At 44.4% G+C, this 27149-nt stretch overlaps 1 protein-coding gene across 1 annotated transcript in view; it reads left to right on the top strand.

The window, feature by feature from the left end:
- The first annotated feature begins 5418 nt into the window (after positions 1–5418).
- Positions 5419–27149, top strand: part of LOC139409817 (sorting nexin-30-like) — a 40951-nt gene continuing 19220 nt past the window's right edge. Inside the window, exons 1-3 of the mRNA XM_071155199.1 lie at positions 5419–5684; positions 17648–17836; positions 26439–26549. Coding sequence (XP_071011300.1) covers positions 5544–5684; positions 17648–17836; positions 26439–26549 — 441 coding nt within the window. The 5' untranslated portion in view covers positions 5419–5543. The remainder of the gene's footprint in view (positions 5685–17647; positions 17837–26438; positions 26550–27149) is intronic.

The raw sequence follows: 27149 nt of genomic DNA, 5'->3' as shown, positions 1-27149 counted from the left end.
TCTTCAACCACCAACCTACCATCCTGAGACAAGGCTGAGTATAGCCCACAAAGATCTCCGCCATGGCACAACCCAAGGGGGGGCGCCAACCCAGACAGGATGACCACATCAGTGAATCAACCCACTCAGGTGACGCACCCCTTCCAGGGACGGCATGAGAGAGCCCAGTAAGCCAGTGACTCAGCCCCTGTAATAGGGTTAGAGGCAGAAAATCCCAGTGGAAAGAGGGGAACCGGCCAGGCAGAGACAGCAAGGGCAGTTTGTTGCTCCAGAGCCTTTCCATACTGAGTCTTCAGTAAAGACTTAAAGGTTGAGACCGAGTTTGCGTCTCTGACTTGGGTAGGCAGACCGACCGTTCCATAAAAATGGAGCTCTACAGGAGAAAGCCCTGCCTCCAGCTGTTTGCTTAGAAATTCTAAGGACAATTAGGAGGCCTGCGTCTTGTGACCGTAGCAACTCTCATCTCTCCAGCGTTGCACTTCAACATTTATTTCCTTATAGAATCATAGCAGCACAAAGGGTTCTGGGGGAACTGCAGCACGCACCCCTGATGAATTGAAATAGATGTGACAAAGATATAGAATAACAGCTGTGTGTTCATAAATAAATGAAATAATTCAGAATAGCCCACTACACCATGATAAGGCTTATAATTTAGCCACTGAGGATCAATAGCTTCTTTTTAAAATAGCATGTGGATCGTAGCCAAATAACAAGGAATAGCCTACAGTCGGGAACGTGCGGCAAATCTGTCGGAGAAAAATAAGGCCTTTCGCAATATTTGGAATACAATCGAGGGAAAACACGGGTTGTGAAGCAAATGGCTCCTGCTGAAAAGAGAACATAATGCTGTAGGCTACCAATATATTAGATCTACTTCCAAATATTGTTTTACAAGAGAGAAAGATAGACTTTGGCATCGGCCATCACCAGCAAGTGAACTGCGCATCATTGGGTAAGTCAGTGAAACTGGAAAGCATTTTTAGGACTGTAATTTCCTCCTCATACTGTAGCCTACGATATGTCTCCACACACCTAGGCCTAGGCTATTGATGGATTCAAGACAAGGTCGTTTTTAATGATCTCAGTTTGTCAGTGTCAAAGTAGTCTGCCATTTCGATCGTTTATGCGGTTTAAAAAAAAATCTCAGGTCATGTGAAATGAAATAGAATTGCATGAAATGCGTTTTTAAAAGACACATTTTTCCCAGCCCCTAGGCTACTAAAAATGTCCTCCATGTGTACAACTTCTGTAAGTGCCTCTACTCTACTGGTCTACATAAAGCTGTCTTAACAGCAGAGCTTTCTTTTCAGCACCATGGAGTGAATCCTTACCACCGCTACACCTGGCTATCAGTGGAGCCTTGTTTTCAGCACCATGGAATGACTCCTTACCACCACTACACCTGGATATCAGCTGAGCTTTCTTTTCAGCACCATGGAGTGAATCCTTACCACCGCTACACCTGGCTATCAGTGGAGCCTTGTCTGGCAGCCAAACAGTTCATTCCCCATGGAGTGAATCCTTACCACCGCTACACCTGGCTATCAGTGGAGCCTCGTCTGGCAGCCAAACAGTTCATTCAGCCTCATTTACTGATTTTGTAAAAAAACAACAACATATGGCTGACTTACTTAAACAAATGGTGTTTCTACTGACAATTGAGATGTACAAACTATGGCATAATGGGATGATGAGCTGATAAGAGGCGATCCGTCATTTAGATCTACATTAATGAGATGGACGTAGTCAATGTACAGTTGAAGTCGGAAGTTTACATACACCTTAGCCAAATACATTTAAACTCAGTTTTTCAAAATTCCTGACATTTAATCCTAGTAAATCCCTGTTTTAGGTCACTTAGGATCACCACTATTTTCAGAATGTGAAATGTCAGAATAACAGTAGAGTGGTTGATTTCAGCTTTTATTTCTTTCATCACATTCCCAGTGGGTCAGAGGTTTAAATACACTCAATTAGTATTTGGTAGCATTGCCTTTAAAATTGTTTAACTTGGGTCAAACGTTTCAGGTAGCCTTCCACAAGCTTCCCACAATAAGTTGGTTGAATTTTGGCCCATTCCTCCTGACAGAGCTGGTGTAACTGAGTCAGGTTTGTAGGCCTCCTTGCTCGCACACACTTTTTCAGTTCTGCCCACACATTTTCTATAGGATTGAGGTTAGGGCTTTGTGATGGCCACTCCAATACCTTGACTTTGTTGTCCTTAAGCCATTTTGCCACAACTTTGGAAGTATGCTTGGGGTCATTGTCCATTTGGAAGATTTGATTCGCACCTTCCGCACCAAAGTACGTTCATCTCTAGGAGACAGAACGCGTCTCCTTCCTGAGCGGTATGACGGCTGCGTGGTCCCATGGTGTTTATACTTGCGTACTATTGTTTGTACAGATGAACGTGGTACCTTCAGGCATTTGGAAATTGCTTCCAAGGATGAACCAGACTTGTGGAGGTACACAATTATTTTTCTGAGGTCTTGTCTGATTTCTTTTGATTTTCCCATGATGTCAAGCAAAGAGGCACTGCGTTTGAAGGTAGGCCTTGAAATACATCCACAGGTACACCTCCAATTGACTCAAATTATGTCAATTAGCCTATCAGAAGCTTCTAAAGCCATGACATAATTTTCTGGAATTTTCCAAGATGTTTAAAGGCACAGTCAACTTAGTGTATATGAACTTCTGAACCACTGGAATTGTGATACAGTGATTTATAAGTGTAATAATCTGTAACAATTGTTGGAAACAATTGTTGGAAAAATTACTTGTGTCATGCACAAAGTACATGTCCTAACCGACTTGCCAAAACTATAGTTTGTTAACAATAAATTTGTGTAGTGGTTGAAAAACTAGTTTTAATGACTCCGACCTAAGTGTATTTAAACTTCTGACTTTGACTTCCCCTTTCCCATTACAACTGACTAGATATCCCCTTTCCCATTACAACTGACTAGATATCCCCTTTCCCTTTCCAACTGACTAGATATCCCCTTTCCCATTACAACTGACTAGATATCCCCTTTCCCATTACAACTGACTAGATATCCCCTTTCCCTTTCCAACTGACTAGATATCCCCTTTCCCTTTCCAACTGACTAGATATCCCCTTTCCCTTTCCAACTGACTAGATATCCCCCTTTCCAACTGACTAGATATCCCCCTTTCCAACTGACTAGGTATCCCCCTTTCCTTTACAACTGACTAGATATCCCCATTTCCCTGTACAACTGACTAGATATCCCCCTTTCCCTGTACAACTGACTAGATATCCCCCTTTCCAACTGACTAGATATCCCCCTTTCCAACTGACTAGGTATCCCCCTTTCCCTGTACAACTGACTAGGTATCCCCCTTTACAACTGACTAGATATCCCCCTTTCCCTTTACAACTGACTAGATATCCCCCTTTCCCTGTACAACTGACTAGATATCCCCCCTTCCCTGTACAACTGACTAGATATCCCCCTTTCCCTGTACAACTGACTAGATATCCCCCTTTCCAACTGACTAGATATCCCCCTTTCCAACTGACTATGTATCCCCCTTTCCCTGTACAACTGACTAGGTATCCCCCCTTCCCTGTACAACTGACTCGATATCCCCCTTTCCCTTTACAACTGACTAGATATCCCCCTTTCCCTTTCCAACTGACTAGATATCCCCCTTTACAACTGACTAGATATCCCCCTTTCCCTTTACAACTGACTAGATATCCCCCTTTCCCTGTACAACTGACTAGATATCCCCCTTTCCCTTTACAACTGACTCGATATCCCCCTTTCACTTTCACATAGGTTGTAATAGGACTTTTTTGGAGGGAGGGGGGGGGGGGGCTTGGCTTCAGTGACTTTACACATGCACAGCTACTGTTTGGGTGCTGTATATGAATTACTGTGTGACAAAAGTGGTCCATATTTGAAAACAAGATTTGTCTTTCATGGCACAAGAGACAGCTGCCTGATTTGTGCCTGTCTCAGTGGACTCATCCATTGAGTAGGCCTGTCTCAGTGGACTCATCCATTGCGGAGGCCTGTCTCAGTGGACTCATCCATTGAGGAGGCCTGTCTCAGTGGACTCATCCATTGAGGAGGCCTGTCTCAGTGGACTAATCCATTGAGGAGGCCTGTCTCAGTGGACTCATCCATTGCGGAGGCCTGTCTCAGTGGACTCATCCATTGCGGAGGCCTGTCTCAGTGGACTCATCCATTGCGGAGGCCTGTCTCAGTGGACTCATCCATTGAGGAGGCCTGTCTCAGTGGATTCATCCATTGCGGAGGCCTGTCTCAGTGGACTCATCCATTGCGGAGGCCTGTCTCAGTGGACTCATCCATTGCGGAGGCCTGTCTCAGTGGACTCATCCATTGCGGAGGCCTGTCTCAGTGGACTCATCCATTGAGGAGGCCTGTCTCAGTGGACTAATCCATTGAGGAGGCCTGTCTCAGTGGACTCATCCATTGCGGAGGCCTGTCTCAGTGGACTCATCCATTGCGGAGGCCTGTCTCAGTGGACTCATCCATTGCGGAGGCCTGTCTCAGTGGACTCATCCATTGAGGAGGCCTGTCTCAGTGGACTAATCCGGAGGCCTGTCTCAGTGGACTCATCCATTGCGGAGGCCTGTCTCAGTGGACTCATCCATTGCGGAGGCCTGTCTCAGTGGACTCATCCATTGCGGAGGCCTGTCTCAGTGGACTCATCCATTGCGGAGGCCTGTCTCAGTGGACTCATCCATTGAGGAGGCCTGTCTCAGTGGACTAATCCGGAGACCTGTCTCAGTGGACTCATCCATTGAGGAGGCCGCTGGGTTGACACGGTCAAAGAATATGGGGATTGTGGCTCAGATGCACAAGGCACGTCTCTCTCCAGAATACCTCTTTCCCTCCAAACTGCTTTCTGTTTCAGTCATGTCTTTGGTCCCGTTCACATCGGTTAACAAAAAATACTTATGATTGACAATTAGTGCCTTCAAGTTGAGGAGCAACTGCAGAAATGTGCAGTCAAAACCTTTGATCACATTCATTTAACCAGGCAAGTTATTGAAGAATAAATTATTATTTACAATGACGGCCTAGGAACAGTGAGTTAACTGCCTTGTTAACGACAGATTTTTACCTTTTCAGCTCGGGGATTTGATCTATCAACCTTTTGGTTACAGGTCCAATGCTCTAACCACTGGGTTACCTGTGGTGGTTGTATTGTTCATGCAGTGGACATGTAGGTGCAAGTGGGACAATTTTATCCCAATAATGCAACACACTTTGAAAGAATCTGACCAACGATTGTCACCCGAATTGACAAAAGTGATCCACTCGAACGCGCCCCCCGGCTCAAGCGTTGTATTACTTCCGGTACTGTTATTGTACTTCCGAGACTGCGCGGTGCGAGTCACCTGACGGTTGTGTGGTTGCAGCCAGCGGGTTCAGCATTTGATACACGGGATTGGAAATAATCACAAAACAAACCATAATTCCAGGCCAAGAAACTAAGACATTTTCCGGTAAATCCGTTCTCGGTTTCCCCTCGCTTGCACAATGAGTGTCTGCACCCCTAAATCGCTGGCTTCGTCGGGACAAAAGCCCATTCAGGAGATGTGCCATCCGCTCGGAGCCGAGGAGGCAGTTCTCACACCCAGTCCAGATGTCAGAAACATCACTAGCAGCATTGGAGAGAAGGTATGATAGATAGATAGATAGATAAATACGTTAAATAGAGATTTGTTTAGATACTTTGGTCTTACACGGGCTGAGGATAATAACCGGCTAACCTGGTTACCAAATGCTTTCAGATTTATGTTTTCTGAACGCTCATCTGCTTCGCCAGACCACATATCTTTTCCAATATGACATTTTATCAGTGTATCCTGTATACGTGTAATCGATCTGGTGACAGAGCTGTTTGGAGACTGATTTCCATTGATTATTGAAGCTACATGGATTCAGTGAATTCACCATATGGCATCAACTATAGATGCTTGTTGTGACTGTCACTAGTAAAAAAAAAATAAGACCTAACAAAACATTGTTTAACTCTGTATAACATTTTGTAAATGAATCCATGCCAAAGGTTTTCTGATCACAGGATAAAGATGGAGTCATCAAGCTGGAGATTCCTTCTACCAGTAGTTTGTAAAGAACACAAGATAACAATACCACACGTAGCCTAATACACATGAATACCAGGTCCAGGTTTGAACAACGTTCAATCTGTTGTTGATACAGAGCAGATGTTGTCATTTTAAAACCATGGTCTGGAAAGCAGTGGTATTTAAAACACAAACAAACAGTCATAGACAGTTGAGCTCGTTTTGTGATACTGTTGGTTTCTTCAGAGTGGGATGTCCGTGCCAGTCGTGGGGAGCGCAGCCTGACAACGACACTGTGTTTTCCTCAGGGACATCTCCTTCTCATGGCCTGTGGCCAAATGGCACCTGATTCTCAATATAGTGCACTACTTTTGACCAGAGCCCTCCAAAAAGTAGTGAACTACATAGGGAACAGGGTGCCGTTTGGCCTCAGCCAATGCTCTCTATGGGGATTGTTTACTGTGTATAACTTGTTGTATCATAATGTGTGTAGTGAAAATGGGGCCACGTCCAACACAAGCTGTGGTCTGTTCAGAGATACATTATGTTTACAAATAGCAGGAGAAGTAGAAAACTAAACAATGTCCTTTCTCTCATAGCGTCAGTTTGCCGCGCACGGGCTAAAAATACAGTGAAATGCTGAATACAACAGGTGTAGTAGACCTTACAGTAAAATGATGAATACAACAGGTGTAGAACTCACAGTGAAATGCTGAATACAACAGGTGTAGTAGACCTCACAGTGAAATGCTGAATACAACAGGTGTAGTAGACCTTACAGTAAAATGATGAATACAACAGGTGTAGTAGACCTCACAGTGAAATGCTGAATACAACAGGTGTAGTAGACCTTACAGTGAAATGCTGAATACAACAGGTGTAGTAGACCTTACAGTAAAATGATGAATACAACAGGTGTAGTAGACCTCACAGTGAAATGCTGAATACAACAGGTGTAGTAGACCTTACAGTAAAATGCTGAATACAACAGGTGTAGTAGACCTTACAGTGAAATGCTGAATACAACAGGTGTAGTAGACCTTACAGTAAAATGATGAATACAACAGGTGTAGTAGACCTCACAGTGAAATGCTGAATACAACAGGTGTAGTAGACCTTACAGTGAAATGCTGACTACAACCGGTGTAGTAGACCTTACAGTGAAATGCTGAATACAACAGGTGTAGTAGACCTTACAGTGAAATGATGAATACAACAGGTGTAGTAGACCTTACAGTGAAATGCTGAATACAACAGGTGTAGTAGACCTTACAGTAAAATGATGAATACAACAGGTGTAGTAGACCTCACAGTGAAATGCTGAATACAACAGGTGTAGTAGACCTTACAGTGAAATGCTGACTACAACCGGTGTAGTAGACCTTACAGTGAAATGCTGAATACAACAGGTGTAGTAGACCTTACAGTGAAATGCTGAATACAACAGGTGTAGTAGACCTTACAGTGAAATGCTGAATACAACAGGTGTAGTAGACCTTACAGTGAAATGCTGAATACAACAGGTGTAGTAGACCTTACAGTGAAATGCTGAATACAACAGGTGTAGTAGACCTTACAGTGAAATGATGAATACAACAGGTGTAGTAGACCTTACAGTGAAATGCTGAATACAACAGGTGTAGTAGACCTTACAGTGAAATCCTGAATACAACAGGTGTAGAACTCACAGTGAAATGCTGAATACAACAGGTGTAGTAGACCTTACAGTGAAATGCTGAATACAACAGGTGTAGTAGACCTCACAGTGAAATGCTGAATACAACAGGTGTAGTAGACCTCACAGTGAAATGCTGAATACAACAGGTGTAGTAGACCTCACAGTGAAATGCTGAATACAACAGGTGTAGTAGACCTCACAGTGAAATGCTGAATACAACAGGTGTAGTAGACCTTACAGTGAAATGCTGAATACAACAGGTGTAGTAGACCACACAGTGAAATGCTGAATACAACAGGTGTAGTAGATCTTACAGTAAAATCCTGAATACAACAGGTGTAGAACTCACAGTGAAAAGCTGAATACAACAGGTGTAGTAGACCTTACAGTGAAATGCTGAATACAACAGGTGTAGTAGACCTCACAGTGAAATGCTGAATACAACAGGTGTAGTAGACCTCACAGTGAAATGCTGAATACAACAGGTGTAGTAGACCTCACAGTGAAATGCTGAATACAACAGGTGTAGTAGACCTCACAGTGAAATGCTGAATACAACAGGTGTAGTAGACCTCACAGTGAAATGCTGAATACAACAGGTGTAGTAGACCTTACAGTGAAATGCTGAATACAACAGGTGTAGTAGACCACACAGTGAAATGCTGAATACAACAGGTGTAGTAGATCTTACAGTAAAATGATGAATACAACAGGTGTAGTAGACCTTACTGTAAAATGATGAATACAACAGGTGTAGTAGACCTTACAGTAAAATGATGAATACAACAGGTGTAGTAGACCTTACAGTGAAATGCTGAATACAACAGGTGTAGAACTCACAGTGAAATGCTGAATACAACAGGTGTAGTAGACCTTACAGTGAAATGCTGAACACAACAGGTGTAGTAGACCTTACAGTGAAATGCTGAACACAACAGGTGTAGTAGACCTTACAGTGAAATGCTGAATACAACAGGTGTAGTAGACCTTACAGTGAAATGCTGAATAAAACAGGTGTAGTAGACTTTACAGTGAAATGCTGAATACAACAGGTGTAGTAGACCTTACAGTGAAATGCTGAATAAAACAGGTGTAGTAGACCTTACAGTGAAATGCTGAATAAAACAGGTGTAGTAGACTTTACAGTGAAATGCTGAATACAACAGGTGTAGTAGACCTCACAGTGAAATGCTGAATACAACAGGTGTAGTAGACCTTACAGTGAAATGCTGAATACAACAGGTGTAGTAGACCTCACAGTGAAATGCTGAATACAACAGGTGTAGTAGACCTCACAGTGAAATGCTGAATACAACAGGTGTAGTAGACCTTACAGTGAAATGCTGAATACACAGGTGTGGAACTTAGTGAAATGCTGAATACAACAGGTGTAGTAGACCTTACAGTGAAATGCTGAATACAACAGGTGTAGTAGACCTCACAGTGAAATGCTGAATACAACAGGTGTAGTAGACCTTACAGTGAAATGCTGAATACAACAGGTGTAGTAGACCTTACAGTGAAATGCTGAATACAACAGGTGTAGTAGACCTTACAGTGAAATGCTGAATACAACAGGTAGACCTCACAGTGAAATGCTGAATACAACAGGTGTAGTAGACCTTACAGTGAAATGATGAATACAACAGGTGTAGTAGACCTCACAGTGAAATGCTGAATACAACAGGTGTAGTAGACCTTACAGTGAAATGCTGAATACAACAGGTGTGGAACTTAGTGAAATGCTGAATACAACAGGTGTGGAACTTAGTGAAATGCTGAATACAACAGGTGAAATGCTTACTTACAAGACCAACAATGCTTTAAGAAGTCAATATAACATTTTAAAAAAAGTGTTAAATAGAAAATAAAAGTAGCATGTTTAAAGAGCAGCAGTAAATAACAATAGCGGGGCTATATACAAGGTATTACGGTACAGAGTCAATGTGGAGGCTATATACAAGGTATTACGGTACAGAGTCAATGTGGAGGCTATATACAAGGTATTACGGTACAGAGTCAATGTGGAGGCTATATACAAGGGGTACCGGTACAGAGTCAATGTGGAGGCTATATACAAGGGGTACCGGTACAGAGTCAATGTGGAGGCTATATACAAGGGGTACCGGTACAGAGTCAATGTGGAGGCTATATACAAGGTATTACGGTACAGAGTCAATGTGGAGGCTATATACAAGGTATTACGGTACAGAGTCAACGTGGAGGTTATATACAGGGTGTTACGGTACAGAGTCAATGTGGAGGCTATATACAAGGTGTTACGGTACAGAGTCAATGTGGAGGCTATATACAAGGTGTTACGGTACAGAGTCAATGTGGAGGCTATATACAGGGTGTTACGGTACAGAGTTAATGTGGAGGCTATATACAAGGTGTTACGGTACAGAGTCAATGTGGAGGCTATATACAAGGTGTTACGGTACAGAGTCAATGTGGAGGCTATATACAAGGTATTACGGTACAGAGTCAATGTGGAGGCTATATACAAGGTGTTACGGTACAGAGTTAATGTGGAGGCTATATACAAGGTGTTACGGTACAGAGTCAATGTGGAGGCTATATACAAGGTGTTACGGTACAGAGTTAATGTGGAGGCTATATACAAGGTGTTACGGTACAGAGTTAATGTGGAGGCTATATACAAGGTGTTACGGTACAGAGTCAATGTGGAGGCTATATACAAGGTATTACGGTACAGAGTTAATGTGGAGGCTATATACAAGGTGTTACGGTACAGAGTCAATGTGGAGGCTATATACAAGGTATTACGGTACAGAGTTAATGTGGAGGCTATATACAAGGTGTTACGGTACAGAGTTAATGTGGAGGCTATATACAAGGTATTACGGTACAGAGTCAATGTGGAGGCTATATACAAGGTGTTACGGTACAGAGTCAATGTGGAGGCTATATACAAGGTGTTACGGTACAGAGTCAATGTGGAGGCTATATACAGGGTGTTACGGTACAGAGTCAATGTGGAGGTTATATACAGGGTGTTACGGTACAGAGTCAATGTGGAGGCTATATACAAGGTGTTACGGTACAGAGTCAATGTGGAGGCTATATACAAGGTGTTACGGTACAGAGTCAATGTGGAGGCTATATACAAGGTGTTACGGTACAGAGTCAATGTGGAGGCTATATACAAGGTGTTACGGTACAGAGTCAATGTGGAGGCTATATACAAGGTGTTACGGTACAGAGTCAATGTGGAGGCTATATACAAGGTGTTACGGTACAGAGTCAATGTGGAGGCTATATACAAGGTGTTACGGTACAGAGTCAATGTGGAGGCTATATACAAGGTGTTACGGTACAGAGTCAATGTGGAGGCTATATACAAGGTGTTACGGTACAGAGTCAATGCGGAGGCTATATACAAGGTGTTACGGTACAGAGTCAATGTGGAGGCTATATACAAGGTGTTACGGTACAGAGTCAATGTGGAGGCTATATACAAGGTGTTACGGTACAGAGTCAATGTGGAGGCTATATACAAGGTGTTACGGTACAGAGTCAATGTGGAGGCTATATACAAGGTGTTACGGTACAGAGTCAATGTGGAGGCTATATACAAGGTGTTACGGTACAGAGTCAATGTGGAGGCTATATACAAGGTGTTACGGTACAGAGTCAATGTGGAGGCTATATACAAGGTGTTACGGTACAGAGTCAATGTGGAGGCTATATACAAGGTGTTACGGTACAGAGTCAATGTGGAGGCTATATACAAGGTGTTACGGTACAGAGTCAATGTGGAGGCTATATACAAGGTGTTACGGTACAGAGTCAATGTGGAGGCTATATACAAGGTGTTACGGTACAGAGTCAATGCGGAGGCTATATACAAGGTGTTACGGTACAGAGTCAATGTGGAGGCTATATACAAGGTGTTACGGTACAGAGTCAATGTGGAGGCTATATACAAGGTGTTACGGTACAGAGTTAATGTGGAGGCTATATACAAGGTGTTACGGTACAGAGTTAATGTGGAGGCTATATACAAGGTGTTACGGTACAGAGTCAATGTGGAGGCTATATACAGGGTGTTACGGTACAGAGTCAATGTGGAGGCTATATACAAGGTGTTACGGTACAGAGTCAATGTGGAGGCTATATACAAGGTGTTACGGTACAGAGTCAATGTGGAGGCTATATACAAGGTGTTACGGTACAGAGTCAATGTGGAGGCTATATACAGGGTGTTACGGTACAGAGTCAATGTGGAGGCTATATACAAGGTGTTACGGTACAGAGTCAATGTGGAGGCTATATACAGGGTGTTACGGTACAGAGTCAATGTGGAGACTATATACAGGGTGTTATGGTACAGAGTCAATGTGGAGGCTATATACAGGGTGTTACGGTACAGAGTCAATGTGGAGGCTATATACAGGGGGTACCGGTACAGAGTCAATGTGGAGGCTATATACAGGGGGTACCGGTACAGAGTCAATGTGGAGGTTATATACAGGGGGTACCAGTACAGAGTCAATGTGGAGGCTATATACAGGGGGTACCGGTACAGAGTCAATGTGGAGGCTATACACAGGGGGTACCGGTACAGAGTCAATGTGGAGGCTATATACAGGGGGTACCGGTACAGAGTCAATGTGGAGGCTATATACAGGGGGTATCGGTACAGAATCAATGTGGAGGTTATATACAGGGTGTTACGGTACAGAATCAATGTGGAGGCTATATACAGGGGGTACCGGTACAGAGTCAATGTGAAGGCTATATACAGGGGGTACCGGGACAGTCAATGTGCGGGGGCACCGGTTACTCAGGGTAATTGAGGTAATATGTACATGTAGGTGGAGTTAAAGGGACTATGCATAGATAATAAACAGAGAGTAGCAGCAGCGTAAAAGAGGGGTCTGGGTAGCCCTTTGATTAGCTGTTCAGGAGTCATGGCTTGCTGGTAGAAGCTGAGATTTATCCTGGACTAAAAAGCATTTTCAATAGATTGTCCATTGATTAAGCTTTTTAGTCCAGGGATAGACCTTAATCCGTGTCCTGCAAACCTCCCCATAATCTTGGTTGAAGCATTCCTGGCGTTCCACAGTGTAATGCATTACTAATGCTGCCTCCGAGGTCTCGAGGAATTAGGCTGTTTTAAACCATCTTTCCATAAATCACTGGACTGACCTTAAAGAAATCCTTTCAAGAATGTGTTCATTTGTTATCATAGTTTACCGTCATAGTTTGGGTACCATAAGGAGCTTGCTTCCTGTGCTCATCTGCTCAATAGGCCATTCTTTCTTAGCCTTGTGATCTGAATATGCAACAGAACCCCATGTAAATGAATGCACAGTGATGGGCTGAATCTCAACTGGCATCCTCTTACCTATTTAATGCACTGTTTTGACCAAGGCCCATAGGGTTCTGTTTTGACCAAGGCCCATAGGGCTCTGTTTTGACCAAGGCCCATAGGGCTCTGTTTTGAAAATTGTTGATTGACCATTTGGACAACATATTAAAAAGTGTATTTATCCATATATTGACACATCCTATGTGTTTAAAAAAATCTGCTATATGCCATGAGCTTGTCTGATGCTTTAAGCACAGTGTTTGATTAAGTCATTAAGACACAAATGACTAGAGGTAGCACAGCTGCCCTTTCAACTTAAAAAAGTTGCCTATTACCTCCAATTCCCTATGTAGAATTAAAAAAAAATCAATTTAGTTCACATCACCTCGTTCTCTCTACAGCTCCACCAGTCTGCCTGTCTCCATCACCTCGTTCTCTCTACAGCTCCACCAGTCAGTCTGTCTCCATCACCTCGTTCTCTCTACAGCTCCACCAGTCAGTCTGTCTCCATCACCTCGTTCTCTCTACAGCTCCACCAGTCTGTCTGTCTCCATCACCTCGTTCTCTCTACAGCTCCACCAGTCTGTCTGTCTCCATCACCTCATTCTCTCTACAGCTCCACCAGTCTGTCTGTCTCCATCACCTCATTCTCTCTACAGCTCCACCAGTCTGTCTCCATCACCTCGTTCTCTCTACAGCTCCACCAGTCAGTCTGTTTCCATCACCTCGTTCTCTCTACAGCTCCACCAGTCTGTCTGTCTCCATCACCTCGTTCTCTCTACAGCTCCACCAGTCTGTCTGTCTCTATCACCTCGTTCTCTCTACAGCTCCACCAGTCTGCCTGTCTCCATCACCTCGTTCTCTCTACAGCTCCACCAGTCAGTCTGTCTCCATCACCTCGTTCTCTCTACAGCTCCACCAGTCTGTCTGTCTCCATCACCTCGTTCTCTCTACAGCTCCACCAGTCTGTCTGTCTCCATCACCTCGTTCTCTCTACAGCTCCACCAGTCTGTCTGTCTCCATCACCTCGTTCTCTCTACAGCTCCACCAGTCTGTCTGTCTCCATCACCTCGTTCTCTCTACAGCTCCATCAGTCTGTCTCCATCACCTCGTTCTCTCTACAGCTCCACCAGTCTGTCTCCATCACCTCGTTCTCTCTACAGCTCCACCAGTCTGTCTGTCTCCATCACCTCGTTCTCTCTACAGCTCCACCAGTCTGTCTGTCTCCATCACCTCGTTCTCTCTACAGCTCCACCAGTCTGTCTGTCTCCATCACCTCGTTCTCTCTACAGCTCCACCAGTCTGTCTGTCTCCATCACCTCGTTCTCTCTACAGCTCCACCAGTCTGTCTGTCTCCATCACCTCATTCTCTCTACAGCTCCACCAGTCTGTCTCCATCACCTCGTTCTCTCTACAGCTCCACCAGTCTGTCTGTCTCCATCACCTCGTTCTCTCTACAGCTCCACCAGTCAGTCTGTTTCCATCACCTCGTTCTCTCTACAGCTCCACCAGTCTGTCTGTCTCCATCACCTCGTTCTCTCTACAGCTCCACCAGTTTGTCTGTCTCTATCACCTTGTTCTCTCTACAGCTCCACCAGTCTGCCTGTCTCCATCACCTCGTTCTCTCTACAGCTCCACCAGTCTGTCTGTCTCCATCACCTCGTTCTCTCTACAGCTCCACCAGTCTGTCTGTCTCCATCACCTCGTTCTCTCTACAGCTCCACCAGTCTGTCTGTCTCCATCACCTCATTCTCTCTACAGCTCCACCAGTCTGTCTGTCTCCATCACCTCGTTCTCTCTACAGCTCCACCAGTCTGTCTGTCTCCATCACCTCGTTCTCACTACAGCTCCACCAGTCTGTCTGTTTCCATCACCTCATTCTCTCTACAGCTCCACCAGTCTGTCTGTCTCTATCACCTTGTTCTCTCTACAGCTCCACCAGTCTGCCTGTCTCCATCACCTCGTTCTCTCTACAGCTCCACCAGTCTGTCTGTCTCCATCACCTCGTTCTCTCTACAGCTCCACCAGTCTGTCTGTCTCCATCACCTCGTTCTCTCTACAGCTCCACCAGTCTGTCTCCATCACCTCGTTCTCTCTACAGCTCCACCAGTCAGTCTGTTTCCATCACCTCGTTCTCTCTACAGCTCCACCAGTCTGTCTGTCTCTATCACCTTGTTCTCTCTACAGCTCCACCAGTCTGCCTGTCTCCATCACCTCGTTCTCTCTACAGCTCCACCAGTCTGTCTGTCTCCATCATCTCGTTCTCTCTACAGCTCCACCAGTCTGTCTGTCTCCATCACCTCGTTCTCTCTACAGCTCCACCAGTCTGTCTGTCTCCATCACCTCGTTCTCTCTACAGCTCCACCAGTCTGTCTGTCTCCATCACCTCATTCTCTCTACAGCTCCACCAGTCTGTCTGTCTCCATCACCTCATTCTCTCTACAGCTCCACCAGTCTGTCTGTCTCCATCACCTCGTTCTCTCTACAGCTCCACCAGTCAGTCTGTTTTCATCACCTCGTTCTCTCTACAGCTCCACCAGTCTGTCTGTCTCCATCACCTCGTTCTCTCTACAGCTCCACCAGTCTGTCTGTCTCCGTCACCTCGTTCTCTCTACAGCTCCACCAGTCTGTCTCCATCACCTCGTTCTCTCTACAGCTCCACCAGTCTGTCTGTCTCCATCACCTCGTTCTCTCTACAGCTCCACCAGTCTGTCTCCATCACCTCGTTCTCTCTACAGCTCCACCAGTCTGTCTGTCTCCATCACCTCGTTCTCTCTACAGCTCCACCAGTCTGTCTGTCTCCATCACCTCGTTCTCTCTACAGCTCCACCAGTCTGTCTGTCTCCATCACCTCGTTCTCTCTACAGCTCCACCAGTCTCTGTCTCCATCACCTCGTTCTCTCTACAGCTCCACCAGTCTGTCTGTCTCCATCACCTCGTTCTCTCTACAGCTCCACCAGTCTGTCTGTCTCCATCACCTCGTTCTCTCTACAGCTCCACCAGTCTGTCTCCATCACCAGTCTGTGGTTCAAACGGTGCATGTTGTTTCTTTTCTCTAAGCCATCATTGTTTTGGTCTCAAATGCTGAGTACTCATTGGCTATTGGCAGCAGTCCCTGCCCAATCATGTTATAGCCCTGTTCATACTACAAGATGCACGACCACCATTTCTTACATGTCAGAAATGTCAACAGATCCATAGATGACACAATCTCAGTCTCCGACTGGGTTCTGGTGGCATATCCTTCCGGAGAGAGTTGAGAGTTGAAAGACTTTGTCCTGCTAGGCCTGAGGGGGTGGGGGTGCTTATATTTGTCCTGGGTATCATTTGTCAGTGTTTTAACATCAGTGTTTAACTTTAGCTAACACTGTTATTGTCTGTTTAGGAAAGAGCACTTCAAGCCCAACTCTCACAGCTGGCTGGGCAGGCTACCAGGAAAGTTTTGTCAGTGTTTTCCACCAGCAGCAGTAGCAGCTCCTTTTAAATGAGGTTGTCTTTTAGGGCCTTATATTACAAAACTCTCTCTCCTCCCCACCACTATTACAATGCTGGTTTGATGTCCTGATACAGTTGTAATACCTAACAACACAGTACACTCATGTGATCTGTTATTAGATTACATGTAGAGGACCAGTCATGTGATCTGTTATTAGATTACATGTAGAGGACCAGTCATGTGATCTGTTATTGGATTACATGTAGAGGACCAGCCATGTGATCTGTTATTAGATGTAGAGTACCAGTCATGTGATCTGTTATTAGATGTAGAGTACCAGTCATGTGATCTGTTATTAGATTACATGTAGAGTACCAGTCATGTGATCTGTTATTAGATTACATGTAGAGTACCAGTCATGTGATCTGTTATTAGATTACATGTAGAGTACCAGTCATGTGATCTGTTATTAGATTACATGTAGAGGACAAGTCATGTGATCTGTTATTAGATTACATGTAGAGTACCAGTCATGTGATCTGTTATTAGATTACATGTAGAGTACCAGTCATGTGATCTGTTATTAGCTGTAGAGTACCAGTCATGTGATCTGTTATTAGCTGTAGAGTACCAGTCATGTGATCTGTTATTAGCTGTAGAGTACAAGTCATGTGATCTGTTATTAGCTGTAGAGTACCAGTCATGTGATCTGTTATTAGCTGTAGAGTACCAGTCATGTGATCTAATAACAGATGTAGAGTACCAGTCATGTGATCTGTTATTAGCTGTAGAGTACCAGTCATGTGATCTGTTATTAGCTGTAGAGTACCAGTCATGTGATCTAATAACAGATGTAGAGTACCAGTCATGTGATCTGTTATTAGCGGTAGAGTACCAGTCATGTCTGTAGTGTAGTGTATGTTGGGTGGTATTATCTGGTTAGAAGTCGTGCACTATGTTGGGTGGTATTCTCTGGTTAGAAGTAGTGCACTATGTTGGGTGGTATTCTCTGGTTAGAAGTAGTGCACTATGTTGGGTGGTATTTAGGACACATCCAACTACTTAAGCTGTTTCTATGGTCTTCATGTTTCCTGCTTCTAGGACCAAATTCTGCCCAATGGGACGCCGGTGGAGACATCTAGTCCCTCCTCCTCGTCCTCCCTCCTGAACCGGCTGCAGCTGGATGACGACCTGGATGGAGAAACACGTGACCTCTTCGTCACCGTCGACGACCCGAAGAAACACGTCTCCACCATGGAGACCTACATCACCTACAGAGTGGTCACTAAGGTGGGTAGAGTCAATGTGTCTGTGGAGAAGCAGTCTGTTACCCTCTGGAGGACACGTGATGCTGAAGGACCTCAGATCTGGAATGTGGATGGAGGACACGTGACGCTGAAGGACCTCAGATCTGGAATGTGGATGGAGGACACGTGATGCTGAAGGACCTCAGATCTGGAAAATACAACCTGTAATGTGGATGGGAAAACACAGCATCTGCCCCAACCCTTTCAACCATAAAGCTTTGTTGCTGTTAGAATTCTGTTTTTATTCTGTCATCAAATAGACCAACTTAGAGGCTGGAGCAACACAATGTTGTCGTCTCTCCCTTCTCGCTCATCCCCCTCTTCTCCTCTCCTCACCCCTCTTCACCTCTCCTCACCCCTCTTCACCTCTCCTCACCCCTCTTCACCTCTCCTCACCCCTCTTCACCTCTCCTCACCCCTCTTCACCTCACCTCACCTCTCCTCACCTCTCCTCACCTCTCCTCACCCCTCTTCACCTCTCCTAACCCCTCTTCACCTCTCCTCACCTCTCCTCACCCCTCTTCACCTCTCCTAACCCCTCCTCACCTCGCCTCACCCCTCTTCACCCCTCTTTACCCCTCTTCTCCTCTCCTCACCCCTCTTCACCTCTCCTCACCCCTCACCCCTCTCAGAGCCCTCCTCATGTGGAGTATTATTATGGGGTATTCTGTTGTAGTGCTGAATCAGAATGCCCTGTCCCAATGGTAATGGGTTCAGGGTCCATCAGAACAACAGCTTGGTACTGTGCCCCAAATGGCATCCTATTCCCTTTTGACCAGGACCCATAGGACTCTGGTCTAAAGTAGTGCACTATATAGGGAATAGGGAGACCCATAGGGCTCTGGTCTAAAGTAGTGCACTATATAGGGAATAGGAAGACCCATAGGACAAAAGTAGTGCACTATATAGGGAATAGGGAGCCCCATATGAGTCTGGTCTAAAGTAGTGCACTATGTAGGGAATGGGGTGCCATTTGGGACGGAGACAGTAATCACAGTCCAGAGGATAGATATGGGACTGGAGTAGATGGACTGTATCATGGCAACCGTCCAGTGTTTGTGATAAGGGTCGTATGCATGGCAGCGTTGGATAACCGCCCTGGTGAAAGAAGCACTGATTATAAACCCTGCCAATGATTGAGGGTTTTAGTTTAGTTGTGTTTACGTTGTCTGAGAATAAGAACTTGGTCCTTGGCTGATTAGAGGTTACCCTGGTTACCCAGGTTACCCTGGTTACCCTGGTTACCCTGGTTACCCCAAACTGAACACTGCACTGTGAAGTGAAACCATGGTGAACACAGTGACCAGTGTGGTTTAACCAGGCCAGAAGGGTCATTCCTAACCAACACAATAGTCTGGCCTAATTGGGATTCTAGCCCAGATATTGTGTCAGTGTTGTCACGATACCAGAACTTTGACTTGGATACTGATACCGGGTTTAGTAACAAAATACTGTATACCAAAACAATGCTGATACCGGGTTTAGTAACAAAATACTGTATACCAAAACGATACTCGATACCGAAACGATACTCGATACCGAATCAATACTCGATGATGTATACTGCTGTAATACACACACTTTACTATGCAATACTATAGTAATACTGTATACTGCTGTAATATACACACCTTACTATGTAATACTATAGTAATTTTGTGGAGCGATGGGTAACGCTGCTTCAAGTGTGGCTGTTGTCGATGTGTTCCTGGTTCGAGCCCAGGTAGGGGCGAGGAGAGGGACGGAAGCTATACTGTTACACTGGCAATACTAGAGTGCCTATAAGAACATCCAATAGTCAAAGGTATATGAAATACAAATGGTATAGAGAGAAATAGTTCTATAAATACTATAATAACTACAACCTAAAACTTCTTACCTGGGAATATTGAAGACTCATGTTAAAAGGAACCACCAGCTTTCATATGTTCTCATGTTTTGAGAAAGGAACTGAAACGTTAGCTTTTTTACATGGCACATATTGCACTTTTACTTTCTTCTCCAACACTTTGTTTTTGCATTATTTAAACCAAATTGAACATGTTTCATTATTTATTTGAGGCTAAATTGATTTTTATTGATTTTTATTCAATTTAGCCTCAAATAAATAATGAAACATGTTCAATATTAAGTTAAAATAAGTGTTCATTCAGTATTGTTGTAATTGTCATTATTACAAATAAATAAATAAAAATCGTCCGATTAATCGGTATCAGCTTTTTTTGGTCCTCCAATAATCGGTATCGGTGTTGAAAAATCATAATCGGTCGACCTCTAATACACACAAGTGTAAAGGAATGAATAAGAATGTGTACATATAAATATATGATGAGCGAAGGCCGTGTGGCATAGGCAAGATGCAGTAGATGGTATAGAGTACAGTATATACATATGAGATGAGTAATGTAGGGTATGTAAACATTATATAAAGTGGCTAGTGATACATTTATTAAGTACATGTTTTATATTGAGTTTAGTGATGACTGTTTACAGTCTGATGGCCTTGAGATAGAAGCTGTTTTTCAGTCTCTCGTTCCCAGCTTTGATGCACCTGTACTGACCTCGCCTTCTGGATGATAGCGGGGTGAACAGGCAGTGGCTCGGGTGGTTGTTGTCCTTGATGATCTTTATGGCCTTCCTGTGACATCGGGTGGTGTAGGTGTCCTGGAGGGCAGGTAGTTTGCCCTCGGTGATGCGTTGTGCAGACCTCACTACCCTCTGGAGAGCCTTACGGTTGTGGGAGGAGCAGTTTCCGTACCAGGCGGTGATACAGCCCGACAGGATGCTCTCAATTGTGCATCTGTAAAAGTGTGTGAGTGTCTTTGGTGGCAAGCCAAATTTCTTCAGCCTCCTGAGGTTGAAGAGGCGCTGTTGCACCGTCTTCAACACACTGTCTGTGTGGGTGGACCATTTCAGTTTGTCTGTGATGTGCCGAGGAACTTAAAACTTTCCACCTTCTCCACTGCTGTCCCCTCTGCTGTTTTCTGAAGTCCACGATCATCTCCTTTGTTTTGTTGAACTTTTAATGCTTAAAACCAGCAAATCAAATTGTTTGGGGACAGACTTGGTCTTAGAGCCAACACAGATGCCAAACAGCTCTCTGTCCTTTAGGGCTAACCCCATCTAGTCGACTGGTTGATTGTTTGATTTACAGGCTGTTGGTTGTCTGACATTTCTTTAGTTCAGCAGGGTAAAAAACATATGGTGGACAAGACACCTGTCTGATTGGCTCCTGTCTGTGTGGACTGATCCATTGTGGAGGCCATGGGGGTGGCACAGTCCATCAGTTTAGGACATGTGCTACGGACATTGTATATGATTGTATTACATTAGAACAATGGTGCAACACTTATTAACATTTTTATTATTTTATAACAAATGCTCTTTCTCCCGTGTTGGCTACTGGTCGCTGTCTGCGGATTCAGAAACACATCAGTGCGCTGTGGAAGTGTCACCTGGTAATATAACAAAGTTAACCAGCTTAGTGTAGGAGCCTTGTATAACCCTCTTGTGGGTAATGTCATTATCATTAGTAGTCTTAGTGTAGGAGCCTTGTATAACCCTATTGTAGGTAATGTCATTATCATTAGTAGGCTTAGTGTAGGAGCCTTGCATAACCCCCATGTCATTATCATTAGTAGGCTTAGTGTAGGAGCCTTGTATAACCCTCATGTAGGTAATGTCATTATCATTAGTAGACTTAGTGTAGGAGCCTTGTATAACCCTCTTGTAGGTAATGTCATTATCATTAGTAGGCTTAGTGTAGGAGCCTTGTATAACCACCATGTAGGTAATGTCATTATCATTAGTAGGCTTAGTGTAGGAGCCTTGCATAACCCCCATGTCATTATCATTAGTAGTCTTAGTGTAGGAGCCTTGTATAACCCTCTTGTAGGTAATGTCATTGTCATTAGTAGGCTTAGTGTAGGAGCCTTGTATAACCACCATGTCATTATCATTAGTAGACTTAGTATAGAACCACCATGTCATTATCATTAGTAGACTTAGTATAGAACCACCATGTCATTATCATTAGTAAACTTAGTATAGAACCACCATGTCATTATCATTAGTAGACTTAGTATAGAACCACCATGTCATTATCATTAGTAGACTTAGTATAGAACCACCATGTCATTATCATTAGTAGACTTAGTATAGGGCCACTGTGTCATTATCATTAGTAGTATAGAATCACCATGTCATTATCATTAGTAGTATAGAATCACCATGTCATTATCATTAGTAGTATAGAATCACCATGTCATTATCATTAGTAGTATAGAACCACCATGTCATTATCATCAGTAGTATAGAACCACCATGTCATTATCATTAGTAGTATAGAACCACCATGTCATTATCATTAGTAGTATAGAACCACCATGTCATTATCATTAGTAGTATAGAACCACCATGTCATTATCATTAGTAGTATAGAACCACCATGTCATTATCATTAGTGGTATATAACCACCATGTCATTATCATTAATAGTATAGGACCCTTGTAGAACCACCATGTCATTATCATTAATAGTATAGGAGCAGCCTTGTAGAACCACCATGGGGCTGTAGGCCTTAGAGCACATCCTGTTTAGTCTTAATACTGTAACTTAGAGGCCTACATTTCAATACTTAATGAAATTTACTTCATCAATCAATAATTTATTTGTTCAAGTCATCAAACAGCATACAAGTCCTTCATGGTGTGAAATGCAATCAAGCATTTTAGTTTTAAAATACCAAAGGGACCACTGAATAATTAGTGTAAACAATAAACAGGCCTAAACCGTTCCATTTAGTGACGGTCTTGGCTGTAATAAATGTTTTATAAAAAAAAAACAGACTCTCTGCTACGCTTGTCATCTATTTAGTGTTGTTTACATTGTTCCAAATGGTCAGAAAAACGATATTGTAATCTAACAGCAAACATAATATGGCCTCGGCTCTTGCGTCTTACCTTCTTTTTCTTGATCTCCAGAATTTTCTACAACGAGTCACATTTATTCCACACGCCAGACTTCCCCTTTACCTCCTGGGCAACCAGTAAACATTCCCCCGTTTCGAGTTTATTTATCAGGTCCTCTGCATCCATCTTGCTGTCACGCGTGTTATGGTGTTCAGAGTTTGTTAGAACCAATTTATTGATGTGATTATGATATACTGTATAGGTCAGGCCCTATTGATGCATACACGTGTCACGCAAAGAGAGCAAGGGTTGAGGGAATGGGGAATGTTTTTCCTAAACAAATGAGGGATATCGGAAACAGATCTTTTCATACAGAAGTGGCTGTAATTATGTATCAGCTTCAGCAACAAGGACGGCGCTATAAACACTGTTGATGTTCTGTGGTTGTCGCTGCAGCAGGGAGGAGAGAGAGACAATCGGTTCTAGTCACAGGGAGGAGAGAGAGACGATGGGTTCTAGTCACACAGTCACAGGGAGGAGAGAGAGAAAATGGGTTCTAGTCACACAGTCACAGGGAGGAGAGAGAGACAATGGGTTCTAGTCACAGGGAGGAGACGGAGACAATGGGTTCTAGTCACATAGTCACAGGGAGGACAGAGAGACAATGGGTTCTAGTCACAGGCAGGAGAGCGAGACAATGGGTTCTAGTCACACAGTCACAGGGAGGAGAGAGAGACAATGGGTTCTAGTCACGCAGTCACAGGGAGGAGAGACAGACAATGGGTTCTAGTCACGGAGGAGAGCGAGACAGTGGGTTCTAGTCACACAGTCACAGGGAGGAGAGAGAGAGACAATGGGTTCTAGTCACTGGGAGGAGAGAGAGACAATGGGTTCTAGTCACGGAGGAGAGAGAGAAAATGGGTTATAGTCACACAGTCACAGGGAGGCGAGAGAGACAATGGGTTCTAGTCACAGGGAGGAGAGAGACAGTGGGTTCTAGTCACAGGGAGGAGAGAGAGACAATGGGTTCTAGTCACAGGGAGAGAGACAATGGGTTCTAGTCACAGGGAGGAGAGAGACAATGGGTTCTAGTCACACAGTCACAGGGAGGTGAGAGAGACAATGGGTTCTAGTCACATAGTCACAGGGAGGAGAGACAATGGGTTCTAGTCACACAGTCACAGGGAGGAGCGACAATGGGTTCTAGTCACAGGGAGGAGAGACAATGGGTTCTAGTCACACAGTCACAGGGAGAGACAATGGGTTCTAGTCACAGGGAGGAGAGACAATGGGTTCTAGTCACAGGGAGGAGAGAGAGACAATGGGTTCTAGTCACAGGGAGGAGAGAGAGACAATGGGTTCTAGTCACAGGGAGGAGAGAGAGAGATATATTATTTTTTAGTCGGGGACAGTCCTACGGTATTCTTGGATTTCAGTGCGGCCTCTCTGGTCCAGTTCTGATTTGGTTTTGGACCTATTTAACCGATCAATAGTTGTTTTTGTTGGTGAACATAACTCGATACATATTAAATGTGTCTTTCCACAAGGTTCGATTTTGGGTCCGTTACTGTTCAGTTTGTTATATATGAAACCCCTTGGCATCGTTATCAGAAAGCACAGATTTGCACTGCTAGGCAGATGATACACAACTTTACATCTCTGTGTCACCAGAGGATTTTAGCTCCACGGATAAATTATTAGACTGTATTAGTGATTTTAAATAGTTGGGTGGCTCAACTTCCAACAGCTAAATCAAGACAATACCGAGCCAAAGCACAGAGAGAGAATCTCGACGCACATTTTTATTCCCGGGCAATAAAGATAAAACACCAGGTTAAAAACCTAGTTGTTATTTTAGATTCTGAACTCCATTGTGCATCACACATTAGGAATGTGACCAAAATAGCTTTTTACCACCTGAGGAACATTGCCACGGTGCAGTCGTTTCTCTCTCAGGCTGATACAGAGAGACTGATCCATGCTTTTACTACAAACAGGCTTGTTGGCTTTGGAGATGACCAATGAGATGTAGCGCGTGCTACGGGTGGGTGTTGTTATCGTGACCAGTGAGCTGAGAAGGCGGGGCTTTACCTAGCAGAGACGTATAGATGACTTGGAGCCAGTTGGTCTGGCGACGAATATTTAGCAGGGCCAGCCGACGAGAGCATACAGGTCGCCGTGGTGGGTGGTATGAGGTGATTTAGTAACAAAACGGATGGCAGTGTGATAGACTGCATCCAGTTTATAGTTGCGGTGAGTCCCTGTAATCCTAGATTCAGATCTTTCAGGTGAGAAAAAGCATCCCCCAGATAGGCCAGTCGTGTGAGAAACTCCTCATCATGCAAGCGGTCAGACGAGTGAAAATTATGATCGTAAAGAAAACTTTAATCTCGTCTCTCAATTAAAAAAAACGTGTCAATACTTTGCTCCTTAATAATCAGCGCACTTCTGTTGTAAAAGCGTTACATGGTCGCTGCCCATATCATTGCATAGTGCAGAAAATACACAAGAGTTCAGTGGCCTTGCTTTAACAAAGTTAACCATTTTCACTGTAGTGTCCAAAATGTCTTTCAAGCTGTCAGGCATTCCCTTGGCAGCAAGAGCCTCTCGGTTGATGCTGCAGTTCACCCAAGAGCCTCCCGGTGGATGCTGCAGTGTACCCAAGAACCTCCCGGTGGATGCTGCAGTGTACCCAAGAGCCTCTCAGTGGATGCTGCAGTGTACCCAAGAGCCTCTCGATGGATGCTGCAGTGTACCCAAGAGCCTCTCGGTGGATGCTGCAGGTTACCCAAGAGCCTCTCGGTGGATGCTGCAGGTTACCCAAGAGCCTCTCGGTGGATGCTGCAGGTTACCCAAGAGCCTCTCGGTGGATGCTGCAGGTTACCCAAGAGCCTCTCGGTGGATGCTGCAGGTTACCCAAGAGCCTCTCGGTGGATGCTGCAGTGTACCCAAGAGCCTCTCGGTGGATGCTGCATTGTACCCAAGAGCCTCTCGATGGATGCTGCAGTTTACCCAAGACCCTCTCGGTGGATGCTGCAGTTTACCCAAGACCCTCTCGGTGGATGCTGCAGTGTACCCAAGAGCCTCTCGGTGGATGCTGCAGTTTACCCAAGACCCTCCCGGTGGATGCTGTAGTGAACCCAAGTGGCGTCAGGAGCAACTGCTTGCGCGCGTGTTACCACTCCACTGTGTCTCCCTGTCATGGCCTTTGCTCCATCAGTACAGACCCCTTCATGAGCAGCAGCTATGTTTGGCTACATACGGAGCGTTAGTGGAATTCCCACGAGAGAGTAACGGTTCATGTGATTGGATGTTCATTATTTGACAAGGCTACTTGTATTTGACATTGTGTTGTTATTTCGCTGAACACTAGATGGTTTAATTGTATTTTTGGCAGTGAAACGAGGCTGAGAGAAAAAAGCCTAACCCAAAAATGGAAAATATAAATGGACTGTTTGAAAATGTGAAGGGGGAAAAAAAGTTTTGAAATTAAAAAAAAAAAAAAGTGAAATATATTTATAGTATTTTTTTGAAAATGTGAATCCCATTTTTATTTGGGGTACCCCCGACGGCATTGTGTGTACCCCAGTTTGGGAATACCTGCTCCAGACTGGTGGAGTTTGACCTACCTCAGTACTCTGTGTAACCCTCCATGTCTCTCTCTCTCTCTCCAGACAACACGGGTGGAGTTTGACCTACCAGAGTACACCGTGAGGAGACGCTACCAGGACTTTGATTGGCTCAGGACCAAGTTGGAGGATAGTCAGCCTACACATCTCATACCAGTAGGTGACCCTTAACCCCTGATGCAAGACTACACATCTCATACCAGTAGGTAACCCTTAACCCCTGACCCTAGACTACACATCTCATACCAGTAGGTAACCCTTAACCCCTGACCCTAGACTACACATCTCATACCAGTAGGTAACCCTTAACCCCTGACCCTAGACTACACATCTCATACCAGTAGGTAACCCTTAACCCCTGACCCTAGACTACACATCTCATACCAGTAGGTAACCCTTAACCCCTGACCCTAGACTACACATCTCATACCAGTAGGTAACCCTTAACCCCTGACCCTAGACTACACATCTCATACCAGTAGGTAACCCTTAACCCCTGACCCTTGACTACACATCTCATACCAGTAGGTAACCCTTAACCCCTGACCCTAGACTACACATATCATACCAGTAGGTAACCCTTAACCCCTGACCCTAGACTACACATCTCATACCAGTAGGTAACCCTTAACCCCTGACCCTAGACTACACATCTCATACCAGTAGGTAACCCTTAACCCCTGACCCTAGACTACACATCTCATACCAGTAGGTAACCCTTAACCCCTGACCCTAGACTACACATCTCATACCAGT

Source organism: Oncorhynchus clarkii, chromosome 5 (assembly GCF_045791955.1).
Source record: "Oncorhynchus clarkii lewisi isolate Uvic-CL-2024 chromosome 5, UVic_Ocla_1.0, whole genome shotgun sequence".
Lineage (NCBI taxonomy): Eukaryota > Metazoa > Chordata > Actinopteri > Salmoniformes > Salmonidae > Oncorhynchus > Oncorhynchus clarkii.
This window is presented reverse-complemented; position numbering and strand designations above follow the sequence as displayed.